This window comes from Monopterus albus, unplaced genomic scaffold, assembly GCF_001952655.1.
Source record: "Monopterus albus unplaced genomic scaffold, M_albus_1.0 scaffold67.1, whole genome shotgun sequence".
NCBI lineage: Eukaryota > Metazoa > Chordata > Actinopteri > Synbranchiformes > Synbranchidae > Monopterus > Monopterus albus.
In genome coordinates, this window is record NW_018127947.1 from 1,617,794 (window position 1) to 1,632,254 (window position 14,461).

Here is a 14,461-nt window from a genome sequence, read left to right on the forward strand (position 1 = left end):
CAATCGGAGCTGGAAGGGACTTGCACAGGTGAGGATATTTTCAATAAACTTGACACAAATGTAAAAGAACAGGGTCTCTGTCATGGAACGAATGCATTGCTGTGTGCACAGATGGTGCAGGTGCAATGCTGGGAAAAAAAGAAAGGACTAAAAGCAAGAGTCATGCAAGTGGCACCTCATCAATTTTACGCACTGCATTATCCACCGAGAAGCTCTTCCTACCAGAACACTGGACGTAGAGCTTAATTATGTACTTGAAACTGCGGTAAAAATGGTCATTTACATAAAATCATGCCCACTTAATATGAGACTTTTCCCCATTCTTTGTAACGAACTGGGATCAGAGCACCAGGGCCTGCTGCTCCATACAGAGGTCACGTGGCTTTCGCGAGGGAACGTACTGAGCTATAGCTAACGGACTTGCAGGTCTGTGTGTAGCTGTGAACGGTCATTCAGTGCACAGAGACGACTCCACACTTGGCTGAGGTGCACAATGGGCCAAGACAGGCTTCACCATCTTGCTGTCTTATCAGTTGAGCAGGAAGAACTTTGTAAACTGAGTGAGAGTCAGGTTATTGACAGGTTTGCCAAAAGGAAGAATAGGCGCTACACTTTATTGCACAAAAAGGGAACCAACTTAACTGCTTAGATTTGGTGGACAAGACGCTTTTAAGCTTGGGGAGATACTTTGCTTTACTTTGTGTATAGGATATGTAGGATATGATATTAATTTGTAGTTGCTGAAGTCATATTTGGACATGTTTACGTCCTCCGTTTTGGTAGCATTCATGTGCGTATGCTGTTTATTCTTTGAAAATGTAAAATGAAAAATGACATCTGATAAAAATTAAACCACTTTTGTCCTGAGGGAGTACTTATTGTGTGTATAACTGTGTAATGTACAACTGTATGTATGTATGTGTGTATGTATATATATATGTGTGTGTGGGGGGGTGCTGCGCCCCCCAGTAAAGCTTCAAGTCTAGCAACGCCCATGTTCCTGACCCTAGTAAGTGTTGTCTAAACCTGACTAATCAAGTCTGTGTTTTCCCTAAATCCAACTGACCATTAATCAGTACAGTCGTGTTTGTGTTCTCTTCTCATCTCTCATCTCATCTCCTCTCATCTCATGCTCTTCTCTTCTCTTCTCTTCTATGTTCTTCTCCAAATATGTAGCCCCAATATCAGAATGGACCTGCTTTGCTCTATGCACATTGCCCATCCATCACATTAGGTGGCTTTTTGCGCAAGCTGTGCATTATGCCTGCACACACATCACATTATGTTCGTTTTTTGTCCTGCTCTTACATATTGTGTTCACTTGTTACATTTATTTTTACACTGACATTCATTTTAATATTGAATGAAACCTCTTTATTACTAAAATGAACATTAGGTTGTTAGGTAGTGATCGGTTTGTTATACCTACTTGATCAATCAACCTGTGCGTCTTGTGCATTGTTCTGTGTGCAGCATGTTGCATGTGGGGTGAATGGGTTGCGGGTCTTTCGCAACAGGATTTTGTGGGTCTCGGGCTGAAAACTTTGGGAAACCCTGCTTTAGGTTACAAAAAAAGGGGGGAAAAAAATTATCCTATTCTTCTGCCACTGTATTAATATAAGGCCTTCACTGTGGACCATGCTGCCTGTTGGACACTTGGTTTGTTCTGCACAGGTCTGAAAAATGTGGATACTTCCTGTCACTGCTGTCATTGTATGATATTCCTGAAAAAGTCTCTTTTTTAATTCATTCACACAAGCAGCACAATTTGGGGAACAACATTTTCATAATACTGATGGACTGTATATAGTAGACAAAGCATAAATAAAACATACAAACACAATAATACAAAAACACCAGTGTACAGACACAAAAACCAGATCTTAAACATAAACCTCAAAATACTGAGATGTGAGCTGATGCATATGGTTCGCTTTTCTATTTAAATTGCAGCATTTTGATAAGAAATGAAAACATAAAATAATTAATGAAGTGGGACAAGTGAGGCACAGGTTTCTTCCATTTAATAAGTGACTAGTGTTTACCCAGTAACACAACCCAATCATTACAAAAGAGAATGTCAGCACAATCAAAAACGAGTATTTGTGATTTTAAAATAAAATCCATCCCTGAATCATATCATCACCCAAGCAAGATATCTGGCGACTTGATGCATACGTATAATCTGCTTTATAGTAGCTCAGATTATACATTAGCTGCCCCAGCTAGCTTGATAGGCCATCACATCTGAGAACCAGACTTGTAAAATTGTCCAACCGCTGTTACAGTTCTACCATGATTGTTAATCAGAAGAGAATGACCCCAGTAACAACTCCTCTGAACAAAGAACTGAACTGAATCAAGAACCTGCATGGACTTTCATGTGTCTCTTTAGATGATACTGTCTGGTAAATCTTTGCCCACATCTATCACAACCATACGATCTCTCTCCTGTGTGGATTCTTATATGTTTCTTCAGATTTCCCTGTTCAGCAAATTGTTTACCACAGACATCACAACCAAATGGTTTCTCTCCTGTGTGGACTCTCATGTGGTTCTTCTGACTTACCTGACATCTAAATCTTTGACCACAAACATCACAACCAAATGGTTTCTCTCCTGTGTGGACTGTCATGTGTCTCTTCAGACTTACCTGACATCTAAATCTTTGACCACAGACATCACAACTAAATGGCTTCTCTCCTGTGTGGACTCTCATGTGGTGCTTCAGACTTGTCTGATATTTTAATCTTTCACCGCAAACATCACAAACAAGTGTCTCTTCTGTATGAACTTTCTTGTGTGTTTTAAGACCAGTGGTCTGGTTAAACCTTTTACCACAGACATCACAGCTAAATGGTTTCTCTCCTGTGTGAATTCTCACATGTTGCTTCAGATTCATCTTTCTTTGAAACCTTTTGCCACAGACATCACAACCAAATGGTTTCTCTCCTGTGTGGATACTCATGTGTGAATCTACATTCTGCTTCACTCTAAAACGTTTCTTCTTAACCAAAGAGTTGCCATTCTCTTCGGCTTCAGTGCCAGAATCTGACAAAGATTCTTTCCAATCAGGATCTTCTTCTTCTTCACTGTCTTCAGTCTCAGAAGAATCTGAAGTCTTTTCATCAGTGTCTGGTTGTAAATGACTGTCCAGATCCAGGTCTCCTGCTGGTCCTGATTCTCCACAGTTCTCTCCAACGCTTTCTGCTTTCACCTGTTTAGCTGAGCTGCTGGTCGGAGGCTCTGCCTCTCTGTTGTCTTCAGTTGGGCTTTGATGAAGCTGTGAGAACTGAGGCTCCTCTTCATCACCTTCACTCTTCACAGGAACACCAGTGAATGTGAAGCTGGTGATATCAGTCTCCTCCAGCCCATTCAGCTGCTCTCCCTCCTGTCTGATCCAGACTTCCTCCTCTTCCTGTTTTATGTCCTGTTCCCGTTTTATCTCTTGAGGCTCTGGGTCCTCCTGGTTCAGACTGGAGCTTGATTCAGGGGGATCCTCTTCTTTAATAACTAGCAGCTGCTGGACACACACACATTATGGACAACTGTGACTTTATATCCAAATGATTAATTATATTGTGAATTTTTTCTTCAATTCAGAAGAAATTTATTATAGACGAGCTTCTTGGACATTTGTTGCAACATGAAACAAAAACTATTACAATCAGTTGTAATGCTTCAGCTACAGACCTGCTATGCGAGTCACATGCCTCCACATATCACAGTGCACACTTTGTTTGTAGAATAGCAAGGCCTTTGGCCATCACCAGCAATAACAGAGGATGGTGTGTATTTTCCAGGCCCTATTTCACATATCAGAATAACATTCCCCAGTTTATCCAGGTGTCCTACAGGATAACGTCAGGGGGCTGCAGGCAAGCTGAAGCTCAGAGCAAGCTGGGTGATGCAGCAGGACAATGACCCTAAACATCAGAGTAAATCTACAGAATGGCTTCAGAGACACAAGACCTGCCTGCTGGAGCAGCCCAGTCTATTGCACGCCCAGAATGCGGTTTGCTCGCTCACACTGAGCCGGCGGAACAAATGGCATGATGGGAATGACACAAATGCACATGTGCAGTGGGCCGTACAATGCAGAAGCAAACCCAGAAGAAAAAAAATTTTGACCAATGTAACAGGCAAACAGCTTTCATTGGACAGAATGGCCGCCACGTTTTCATCTGGTGTCTAGGTTTTACAAAACATCTGTGGTGTTTTCTGGTGCAAACGGGACAGAGTGGATTAAGAAAAAATAACATCTCCATCAACCTTATAGGGTCAGTTGTTTTTTTTTCAGCAAAGATAAAGATGGTACCACACGTTAAAGTAGCATACACAAATACAATAACATTACCGCATTTCACCAAATAAGACAAATAAAACAAGATAATCAAAATCAATAATGAAAATATTAGCTATAACTAGGGGCTGCATCTATCTATGATTTTAGAAACTGGGTATTCCACAGATGAATCCATCAAATAATCAAGTGGATAAGAAACTATTTTGCTTTATTGAAGAACAATAGTAAATACACAAAAGAGAAAATAAGACACAGCTCATGGCTAGGCACCATATTGACTTAAAGCTGTAGAAGGTGGTGTGCTTGTTATATCGCAGCGTGTTGGGGGTAGCGGAGCTCCTGGCTGCTCCTATGGACAGAGACTATGTTTATGTGCATAAATAAAAAGGGATACCTGGGGTCGTGCGGGGTATGGGACACGGAAGCTCGCACAAAAAAAACAGCACTGTCTCCGATTCAGTCTGTTCATCCAACCTTCGTTATAATATGAATTCCCCTGGCACTTTGCTTTCTCTCATTCTTATAAATGTTGAGTAGGCTACTGAGTGCCCCACTGAAGGAAAAAAAAACCACCATCTTATTAATTATATCCAAAATGTACAGAAGCACCCTGCATTCACATACGAATCAACGAAGACGTATCACCTAATGGTATGTATGTGCGTTTCAAAACTTGCCCGAGAATCGTAACGTTTTAAAAATGTCGCCAGTATAGAGGTTATTCGGCGATAGCTGTCAGTACATCCAATGGTACATAGCAAAAACGAGCTGTTAATAGATAAATCGGCGGATTTGTAGTTTCAAAAAACAAACGAATAAAGGATAAAAGGGGCGAAAGTTGAAAACCTTTCAAGCCAGTTCTGCTCTGTATTAAAACTGCGAGTATTCTTACCAGCTCTCTGGTTTACAATATCCCGTGTGATCTCAGGATTTTCTTCAAAGCCCCTGCTTCCAGCTTTGTACTGCAGACAATACTCCATTTCGTTAATTTCGGCAAAGTTGTTCTCTTTATCTTTAACAGAACCAGTTGGCTCGCTTTAAACGAGCAACTCCGAAAAGCCCCGGAAGTCCCGCTCTTCTTCTTCTTCCTCTTTTTTCCATAACATAATGGCGGGTAACAAACATTGGTGCATACCCCCACCTGCTGTACCGGAGCGACTAACGTTCGGGTCTTACGTACTTGGGGTTAAAAATGTTCATTATGTAGTATCAGGTGATATCCTGTGGGGTAGGAACCTTGGTGGAGATGTTAAGTGCTGGAGTGAGGGGGGAGATAATAAAGTGAACACGGGAGAACAGCACTGAGCGCATGGTCGTCTGTATTATTGAACCCAGCTATGTCGATATATACAGCGGGTACGGAAAGTATTCAGACCCCTTTAAATTTTTCACTCTTTGTTAAATTGCAGCCATATGCTAAAATCATTTAAGTTCATTTTTTTTCCTCATTAATGTACACACAGCACCCCATATTGACAGAAAAAAACAGAATTTTTGACATTATTGCAGATTTATTAAAAAAGAAAAACTGAAATATCACATGGTCATAAGTATGACAATTCATGTCAAACGGTGCATGGGGAGGATAAAACGGTGGCATTTTCTAGCAAAGAAGATACCCCTATCCTACTGGAAGCAAATAAACATATTTTCAAAGTCTGTTGCTATCTTACACTATTCTGGCCCCCACTGAATACAGACGAGTAGTAGTCTTTGTCCATCTCTGTGGCCATTCTTCTTCATGTCACCTTTCCAGTTCTGTATGAACAATTCACATGCATGACTGCAACAACATTTAAAAATAAGACAAGTGCTGCTCTTATTTTTTCTGTTATGAGAATTTATTAGTCATACATTTGAAATTTCAGGGGACTTTCAAAATAATCAGAATAGTTTTGACCCCACCTGTGTACTACATTCCACCCGCAGATATCAGAAGTATCACGGACTATGATTAGATTTTATTAAATGCATTTACTGAGGTCTTGTACTGAGCAATACTTTTAACAGGTTATTTTACATCCTGCTGTACCTTGATATGATGATTTTGATGAGCTATTAAAGCACTGGTTGAAGTTACATGTTTAATGTGAACTGTCTTATACATCTTTCAGCCTTAATTCACTTGTTTAAAATTACATGAACATTCTCCCAGTAATCTCTTGCCTCCATCTCAGCGGTGGACCTAGGTTCATTAAAATGCAATACAAATAGAAAGCCGCTCACTCACCTGCATTCTCTGGCTTCAGATTCTCTGTATTCCTTTCTTTTAATGAAGCTGGATCTGCCAGCTTCCTTTGTCAAAAGTTTCCACTAAACATGGAATCGATGACACAATACTTCCTCAGGAGTGAGCCTTTCTGCCAATGTACAATTTCCACTTGAAGTCTACTCATCTTCTGCTGCACTGTCCGGTATTTGGGTCCAACAGGTGTCATGCTTGGTTCTTTAAGTGTTTTGATTGCATTTTTAAATGCAGATGTTAAAATACACTGCCATTTACAGGCGGGTGTGGCTTGATAGGAGCTATAGTCTTGTTTCCTCTTGGTAGTTTTCCTGAAGATGTGCTTCATGACCTCTCGTGCCTGAACATAAAAACAACATGTTAGCTGTGTGGTACGCATAGTCTATGTGAAATCTCCCGAGGCCTGACAAAGTAGGTTTACCCTTATTCATTATTCATTTATCCAATAAAGGCTGCTTACAAGGTAAATTTGCACCATCTAAAGTAGCATGAAGGCTGACTGATAACCACCTTTCACTGTGGTAACACTGCTTTACATCATTATGTTTTAGGTCCTCTGGAAAGCCAGATGACATTATGCAACTGCATTCTCCTATAAAGATAGATGGACCGGGTCGATCAAGCTCCTATTTTGGTCTCTCTAGCGATGTTTCACTTACAAATCATGACATTAGTTGCCCCGTTAGTCGCATATTAATAATGGCAAACAGAAGATAAAACACATTCATCCATCATGTGGCTGGTTTGAGCCTCCATCAGCATTTATCTGTGGTTTTGTCTAGTTCTTCATGTGGCTGCTGGATGTCTGTGCAAAGTAAGAACTGGTAGGAGAGAGCAGGTAATGCTGAATGTTGGTAGTTCATTTGTCTGCTCTGCTGCTCGCCATGTTGATAATGATCCGTTTATGCCAGTGATAACTACCTGGTTTTCTCCAGTCATGTGCGCACAAGCGACCTTGGAGCTCATCTTCTGCACATGCACTCTTGTGAAAAGCTGATTAGAAACCTGGTTAGGCGTATACATTGACAGAGGAACCTACCTGGGGAAATCGGGTTTCACATACACATAGACACACTAAGCCTATATGGGTCATTCCACAAAACGGTGGAAATGCTGTCACGGCTTATTTTTGCAGACACCAAAATCCTTAAAGTTGACATGATACTCACGTTACTTATACCGGTTATACTCACGTTACTTATACCGGTTATGTTGAATACATAAACACTGTGCTTGCAATGATAAGACAAAGTTTAATCACCTAATATTCAATTTTATTATAAGCAAATAATTTAAAATGCCAAGTTTAAGAAGATATCTTATCTTTGATCATCACTTAGTTCCCACCACTGCAACCAAAGGGACTTCCTCCTGTGTGGGTTTTCATGTGCCTCTTCAGACTTCCCTGATGTCTAAATGCCTTACTACAAACATCACAATCAAATGGCTTCTCCCCTGTGTGGATTCTCATGTGTCTCTTAAGATGCGTCTTTACGCTAAATCTTTTACCACAAACATCACAGCCGAACGGTTTCTCTCCTGAGTGGACTCTTCTCAAGTGTGTCTTCAGGTTTCTCGGATCTCTAAATCTTTTACCACAAACATCACAACTAAATGATTCATCTCCTGTGTGGACTGTTATGTGTCTCTTCAGATTTCTCTGTTGTGCAAATCTTTTTCCACAAACATCACAACTAAACGGTTTCTCTCCTGTGTGGACTGTTATGTGTCTCTTCAGGTTTTCCTGACGTCTAAATCTTTGGCCACAAACCTCACAACCAAATGATTTCTCTTCTGTGTGGGATCTAATGTGTCTTCTCAGATTGCTCTGATGTCTAAATCTTTTACCACAAACAGTGCAACCAAACGGGTCTTGTCCTGTGTGGACACTCATGTGTGCCTTCAGACTTTCCTGATGTTTAAACGTTTTACCACAAACATCACATCCAAATGGTTTCTCTCCTGTGTGGGCTCTAATGTGTCTCTTCAGACTTTCCTGATGTCTAAGTCTTTTACCACAGATATCACAAACAAATGGCTTCTCTCCGGTGTGAATTCTCATGTGGCTTTTAAGATTATATCGGTAGGTAAATCTTTTACCACAAACTTCACAAATAACATGTTTCTCCCTTGTGTGGACTCTCTTCAGTGACTCTACGTTCTGCTTCACACCAAAACATTTCTGATTAACCAATAATCTTTTTCCAGAATGGCATGTCATGTGTCTCTGAAGAGACTCCTTATACTGAAATCGTTTACCACACCTAAAGCAGCCAAAGGAGTTTTTGGCTGTATTACATCTCACATCTCTTATAGGGGCTTCCTTGTACTTCACAGCAAATCCACCTGACTCAGATGCCCTAGTCTCCTTCTGATTACTGTCACTGTCTTCAGCATCAGGGTCAGAATCTGACAAAGGTTCCTGCCAGTCATCATCATCAACTTCAGTCTCAGAAGAGTCTGAAGCCTTTTCATCAGTGTCTGGTTGTAAATGATTGTCCAGATCCAGGTCTCCTGCTGGTTCCGATCCTCCACAGTTCTCTCCAATGCTTTCTGTTTTCACCTGTTTGGCTGAGCTGCTGGTCGGAGGCTCTGCCTCTCTGTTGTCTTCAGTTGGGCTTTGATGAAGCTGTGAGGACCGAGGCTCCTCTTCATCACCTTCACTCTTCACAGGAACACCAGTGAATGTGAAGCTGGTGATATCAGTCTCCTCCAGCCCATTCAGCTGCTCTCCCTCCTGTCTGATCCAGACTTCCTCCTCTTCCTGTTTTATGTCCTGTTCCCGTTTTATCTCTTGAGGCTCTGGGTCCTCCTGGTTCAGACTGGAGCTTGATTCAGGGGGATCCTCTTCTTTAATAACTAGCAGCTGCTGGACATCTGCAGGGTACACTGAAACACATGGAAATTATGGATAACTGACTTTTATCATAGTGACACTAGACCTTAAAACTACAATATGTAATGAACTGATACTTAGCGCTACATGAGGCACTAGAATCAATCGCTTCCACTCCTCCCAGCCTTCCCTCTTCCTGCTCACTACACTCTGCTCCGTTCCACCCAGGCCATTGTGAACGCCAAACGGGTCACACAGAGCCATAGTTATGAGAGAAATTCACGAAGTAAGCAGATAGTAATACATGAAACTGGTGGGCATTACAATAATATAACTCAGTGCGCTGACTGCTCTGCTTCCGTCTACTGTAAGCATAGCTACATAACTGTAACTGTATGGTAACTTCTACTCTACAACAGATGGGCATATATTTACAGCCAGCAGTTTGTGAACATTGCCAAACAACAAATGAGTGCACCTGATGCTGCTGAGAGCACACATGCCATTCAGAGACATCTGAAACTGATTAAAACACACTGTCAAATGTAGCTACATCATTGTAGTAACTGAAGAAGACAGCGGAACCGGGCAAAGTAGTATCAGTACATCTGTAGCAGATGCCAAACCAGTGACCGAGAGACAGACTCCTGCAGAAAAATCACCAAGTTAGTGGAGACTGCAACACATTCAGCTGGTGGGCATTAAACCATTTTATTTCACCAGTAACAGATTGATTAGATAGCCGTGGCAGGTCGGGTTGTTTGTGAAACCATCTGACTGGATGTAACTGGTTGGTTCTAATAACAAAGTAGCAACACAGAAACGTCCTTAGCTTAGCCAGCAGCTGTTAAAAGTCACACAGTTTTTAATATAGTATGGTTCCACCTGCATGGTATAACGCTATTACCGATCCTATCTCAAAATCACCATTACAACATTAGCTCACGTAGTTCGTTGGACACAGGTCCGCTAGGCTAACGTTAAACACGGGTGACGGTTGAAAACGCCTGTTTTCTTCACGTTAAATCTACGATTATTCTTACCAGCTGTTCGATCCACAACAATATCCCGCTTGATCTCCAGTTTTTCTTCAAAGGACAAGCTTTCAATTTGGTACAGTTGGAGATAATCCATTTAGTTATTGTCCTATAAGGTCTCTTCTTTAAACCGCACACAGACGCCCCCGGAAGTCCTTCCCTTCTTCTTCTTTTTTTATTATACCGAATGGCGGGTGGCAAACCAAAGTGCATACCGCCACCTACTGTCCCGGGGGAGTGGCATCAGGGTAGATGTACTTAAATTGGAAAATACTGTAGCTATAGCCTATTTAACGTTCTAATCCTGTACATTTAAAAGGGGGTTTCCACCCCCCTGTCACAAAGTGCTGCTCAAGGGGGTTTATTAGGTTTTTCTCTATAATAATAAGAATGGTAGTAAGGTCTAGACCTTACTTTGTAGTGTCCTAAGATGATTGTTATTGTGATTTGATGCTATACAAATAAAATTGAAGTGTCTCAGTGTAGGAAATCACTCCCCACTGGACAAAAATTCTAAGAATGATGGATTTTTGATCATATGTTTCTATATAAGAGCATTTTATTAACATTCCTAAGTCACTCCTGTCTCCCCCCAAAATGCAGGAGAGCTCCAGAGGAGTCCTAACTGGTTAAGAGCTGCCAGGACAGCATCCGGTGATGCAGTGTGCGCAGATTCTGTGGAAGGAGAGATACTCTGATTACACGTAATAGGTGAATCCCAGTTCCCTTATTTTATAGTTCCTCAGCCCTCGTTTGACCCAGAAGTCGTTCCGGTCTGCCAAGATGAAGAGCATCTCAAAGCTCTTATTTCTACTCTGAGGAATGCAGGAGTGAGGAGGCTGCTGGGAGGAGCTGTAACTGGGGAAACACAAGCGTATTCTTCATGGAAGTTTGGCTGCGTTCCATTTGCCTATGCAAGCATTTGCATGAGGTGCAGGCAGCATGAAGAGGCAATATGACACCGAGCTTCATCAGCTGATAACGGTAATTCCAGAAAACAGGCTAATCTTTCATGCTAAGCAACACATCTCTGTTTTAGAACACAAAGTGGACAGCCAATATCTCTGACTGAATACTGGCCCAGAGATCCCAAACACCAGGACACCATTTTAATATCAAGTTTGATTTTATGGGTTTGGAAGTGAAGGAAAAGTGGACTGGGACTGGAATTCACCAAACAATACTGAACTCATGAACAGATATCAGGCCAAAAAATCAAACGGTTCTGTGATAAACCTTGGTGGGATTCTTTGCTCTTTGTGGATGATTTGACCTCTTTCATCTTAAAAAATTATTTTGATGAAACCATCTGAGATGTTTAGGGAATAACCCAACCTTCAGCCGAACTGCTAAGAAGTGAGAGACATTTGAAACATGTAACAAGGGCTCAGAATCAGCTCTGCTGTTTTTGTATGGGCATTTGTTTATCATTACGTTTTACATTGTAAAAATGTAATTTGAAAAGTAAGTGGTGACCTTGACTATCATGTAAATGTAGTGCAGGAAAAAAAAAGCACCATGCTTCCTTTTGAAATGTACAGTAGTGAAGTAAAAGTATACAGTAGTATAAAACAGAAATACACAAGTACAAGAACCTTAAAATTCTATTTAACTACATCACTTAAGTAAATGTATTTAGTTACCTTTCATCACTGTCACCAGATGGTTTCTTCTGTGTGTGGACTGGCATGTGCCTCTTCAGATTCACCTGATCTCTAAAGCATTTGCCACAAACATCACAGCTAAATGGCTTCTCTCCTGTGTGGATTCTCGTGTGTCTCTTCAGATTTCTCTTTTGTGTAAATCTTTGAAAACAAACATCACAAGCAAATGGCTTCTCTCCTGTGTGAACCGTCATGTGTCTCCTCAGACTTCTCTGATCGTAAAAACTTTTACCACACGTTTCACAAGCTACTATTTTCTCGCTTGTGTGGATTCTCGTGTGTCTCTTGAGATTCCTTCGTTGTCTAAATCTTTTACCACAAACAACACACCCGAAAGGTTTCTCTCCCGTGTGGAGTGTCATGTGCCTCCTCAGATTTTTCTGATCGTGAAATCTTTTGCCACAAACATGACAACCAAATGGATTCTCTCCAGTATGGAGTCTCATGTGTGTTTTCAGACTACCCCGATATCCAAATCTCTTACCACAAACATCACAACCAAACGGTTTCTCTCCTGTGTGGACTCTCATGTGTGTTTTAAGAGACTTCTTTAGTTTAAATCTTATCCCACAGACATCACAGCCAAATGGTTTCTCCCCTGTGTGGACTACCATGTGTCTGCTCAGACTTTGTTGATGTTCACAGATTTTACCACATACACCACAAACTAACGGTTTCTCTTCTGTGTGGATTTTCGTGTGTCTCTTCAGATTTCTCTGGTCGCAAAATCTTTTACCACAAACATCACAACAAAATGGCTTCTCTCCTGTGTGGACCCTCATGTGTCTCCTCAGATTTCTCTGATCATAAAATCTTTTACTGCACACATCACAACCAAATGTTTTCTCTCCTGTGTGGAGGATCATGTGTCTCTTGAGATTTCTCTGTTGTCTAAGTCTTTTACCACAAATATCACAACCAAATGTTGTTTCTCCTGCCTGGACTCTCAACTGTGAAGTCTCATTCTGCTTCATTCGAAAATGTTTCTTATTAACCAAAGAGCATGAAGACCGTTTTCCTGAATGGCATATCATGTGTCTGTGAAATGACTGCTTGCTGTGAAACTGTTTACCACACTGAAAGCAGCTAAAGGAGTTTTTGGCTTTGTGGCATCCCACATCTCCTACAGGGGCTTCCTTGTGCTTCATAGCATGTCTGCCTGCGTCAGGTGCCCTGGGCTCCTTGCTGCTACTGTCGCTGTCTTCAGCATCAGGCTCAGAATCTGACAAAGGCTCCTGCCAATCATCATCGTCATCTTCTTCTTCTTCACTGTCTTCAGTCTCAGAAGAATCTGAAGTCTTTTCATCAGTGTCTGGTTGTAAATGACTGTCCAGATCCAGGTCTCCTGCTGGTTCTGATTCTCCGCACTCCTCTCCACCGCTTTCTGTTTTCACCTGCTTAGCTGAGCTGCTGGTCGGAGGCTCTGCCTCTCTGTTGTCTTCAGCTGGGCTTTGATGAAGCTGTGAGGACCGAGGCTCCTCTTCATCACCTTCACTCTTCACAGGAACACCAGTGAATGTGAAGCTGGTGATATCAGTCTCCTCCAGCCCATTCAGCTGCTCTCCCTCCTGTCTGATCCAGACTTCCTCCTCTTCCTGTTTTATGTCCTGTTCCCGTTTTATCTCTTGAGGCTCTGGGTCCTCCTGGTTCAGACTGGAGCTTGATTCAGGGGGATCCTCTTCTTTAATGCCGAGTGGTTACAGGGCCACACACCATAAACTCCATCGAGACCGGAAGATCAGGAGACCAGAGGTTCAACTGCAACCACTGACAGCTCTGTCTCTGGTTTCCTGTCTGCCTCTCTGCAACAGACTGATTAATAAAGGCTCAAAATGTCCAAAAAGATAACAAAAAGTATTACAGATTTAATATTAACATTATTGTGTTCAGGGCTTGTATATATTGTTTGATTCATCTGAAATGCACAGAAAAAAATTTAAACTTGTTAGGGGAAAAAGGCCTGGTGCCAATATCTCTGTCTTATAAATGGCAAGTGGACAAAGTATAGTTAGAGGACCTGCCTCATCATTCTGGACTGCTACCGATTTACTGGGAATCCATCTCTGAAAGCCAGATGTGACGTTACCTGTCCCAGGTACATCTGTACTGAGTGCAGCAGAGTACACTGTTACAGGGAGCAGATCTCGTCCTGTGCCTGAGGACGTGAACAAACTCAGCATCTTACAGAGGAACATGGAAACAGAATGAACACTGTACAGTGTGTGTTTGGCTTATGCTGCACTTTAAATTGACATTGAGAACGTATGGTCTCAGATCCACTTTGTGACTCTCGTGTTTTGCATGCACTTGAGCAACAGAGATAATCTTCCGTTAGCTTGCGCAATTGAAACTTGCTGAGTGTCTGTGATGTAG

At 41.6% G+C, this 14,461-nt stretch overlaps 2 protein-coding genes across 2 annotated transcripts in view; both read right to left on the reverse strand.

The window, feature by feature from the left end:
- LOC109962717 (zinc finger protein 62 homolog) overlaps nucleotides 1–10,614 on the reverse strand; it is a 14,763-nt gene extending 4,149 nt beyond the window's left edge. Inside the window, exons 1-3 of the mRNA XM_020604652.1 lie at nucleotides 10,431–10,614; nucleotides 7,891–9,440; nucleotides 2,368–3,523 (exon numbers count right to left, since the gene is read on the reverse strand). Of these exons, the coding sequence (XP_020460308.1) occupies nucleotides 2,368–3,523; nucleotides 7,891–9,440; nucleotides 10,431–10,521 (2,797 nt within the window). The 5' untranslated portion in view covers nucleotides 10,522–10,614. The remainder of the gene's footprint in view (nucleotides 1–2,367; nucleotides 3,524–7,890; nucleotides 9,441–10,430) is intronic.
- Nucleotides 10,615–11,205: 591 nt separating this feature from the next.
- On the reverse strand, nucleotides 11,206–13,397 carry LOC109962784 (gastrula zinc finger protein XlCGF8.2DB-like). The gene has a single exon (XM_020604794.1). It carries the CDS (start codon nucleotides 13,234–13,236, stop codon nucleotides 12,064–12,066), a length of 1,173 nt encoding a protein of 390 aa, XP_020460450.1. The 5' UTR covers nucleotides 13,237–13,397; the 3' UTR covers nucleotides 11,206–12,063.
- Between the last annotated feature and the right edge of the window lie 1,064 nt (nucleotides 13,398–14,461).

Bases quoted from the DNA above. Each gene is read 5' to 3' on its own strand.
- LOC109962784 (XM_020604794.1), bottom strand. From the start codon at position 13,236: ATGAAGCACAAGGAAGCCCCTGTAGGAGATGTGGGATGCCACAAAGCC.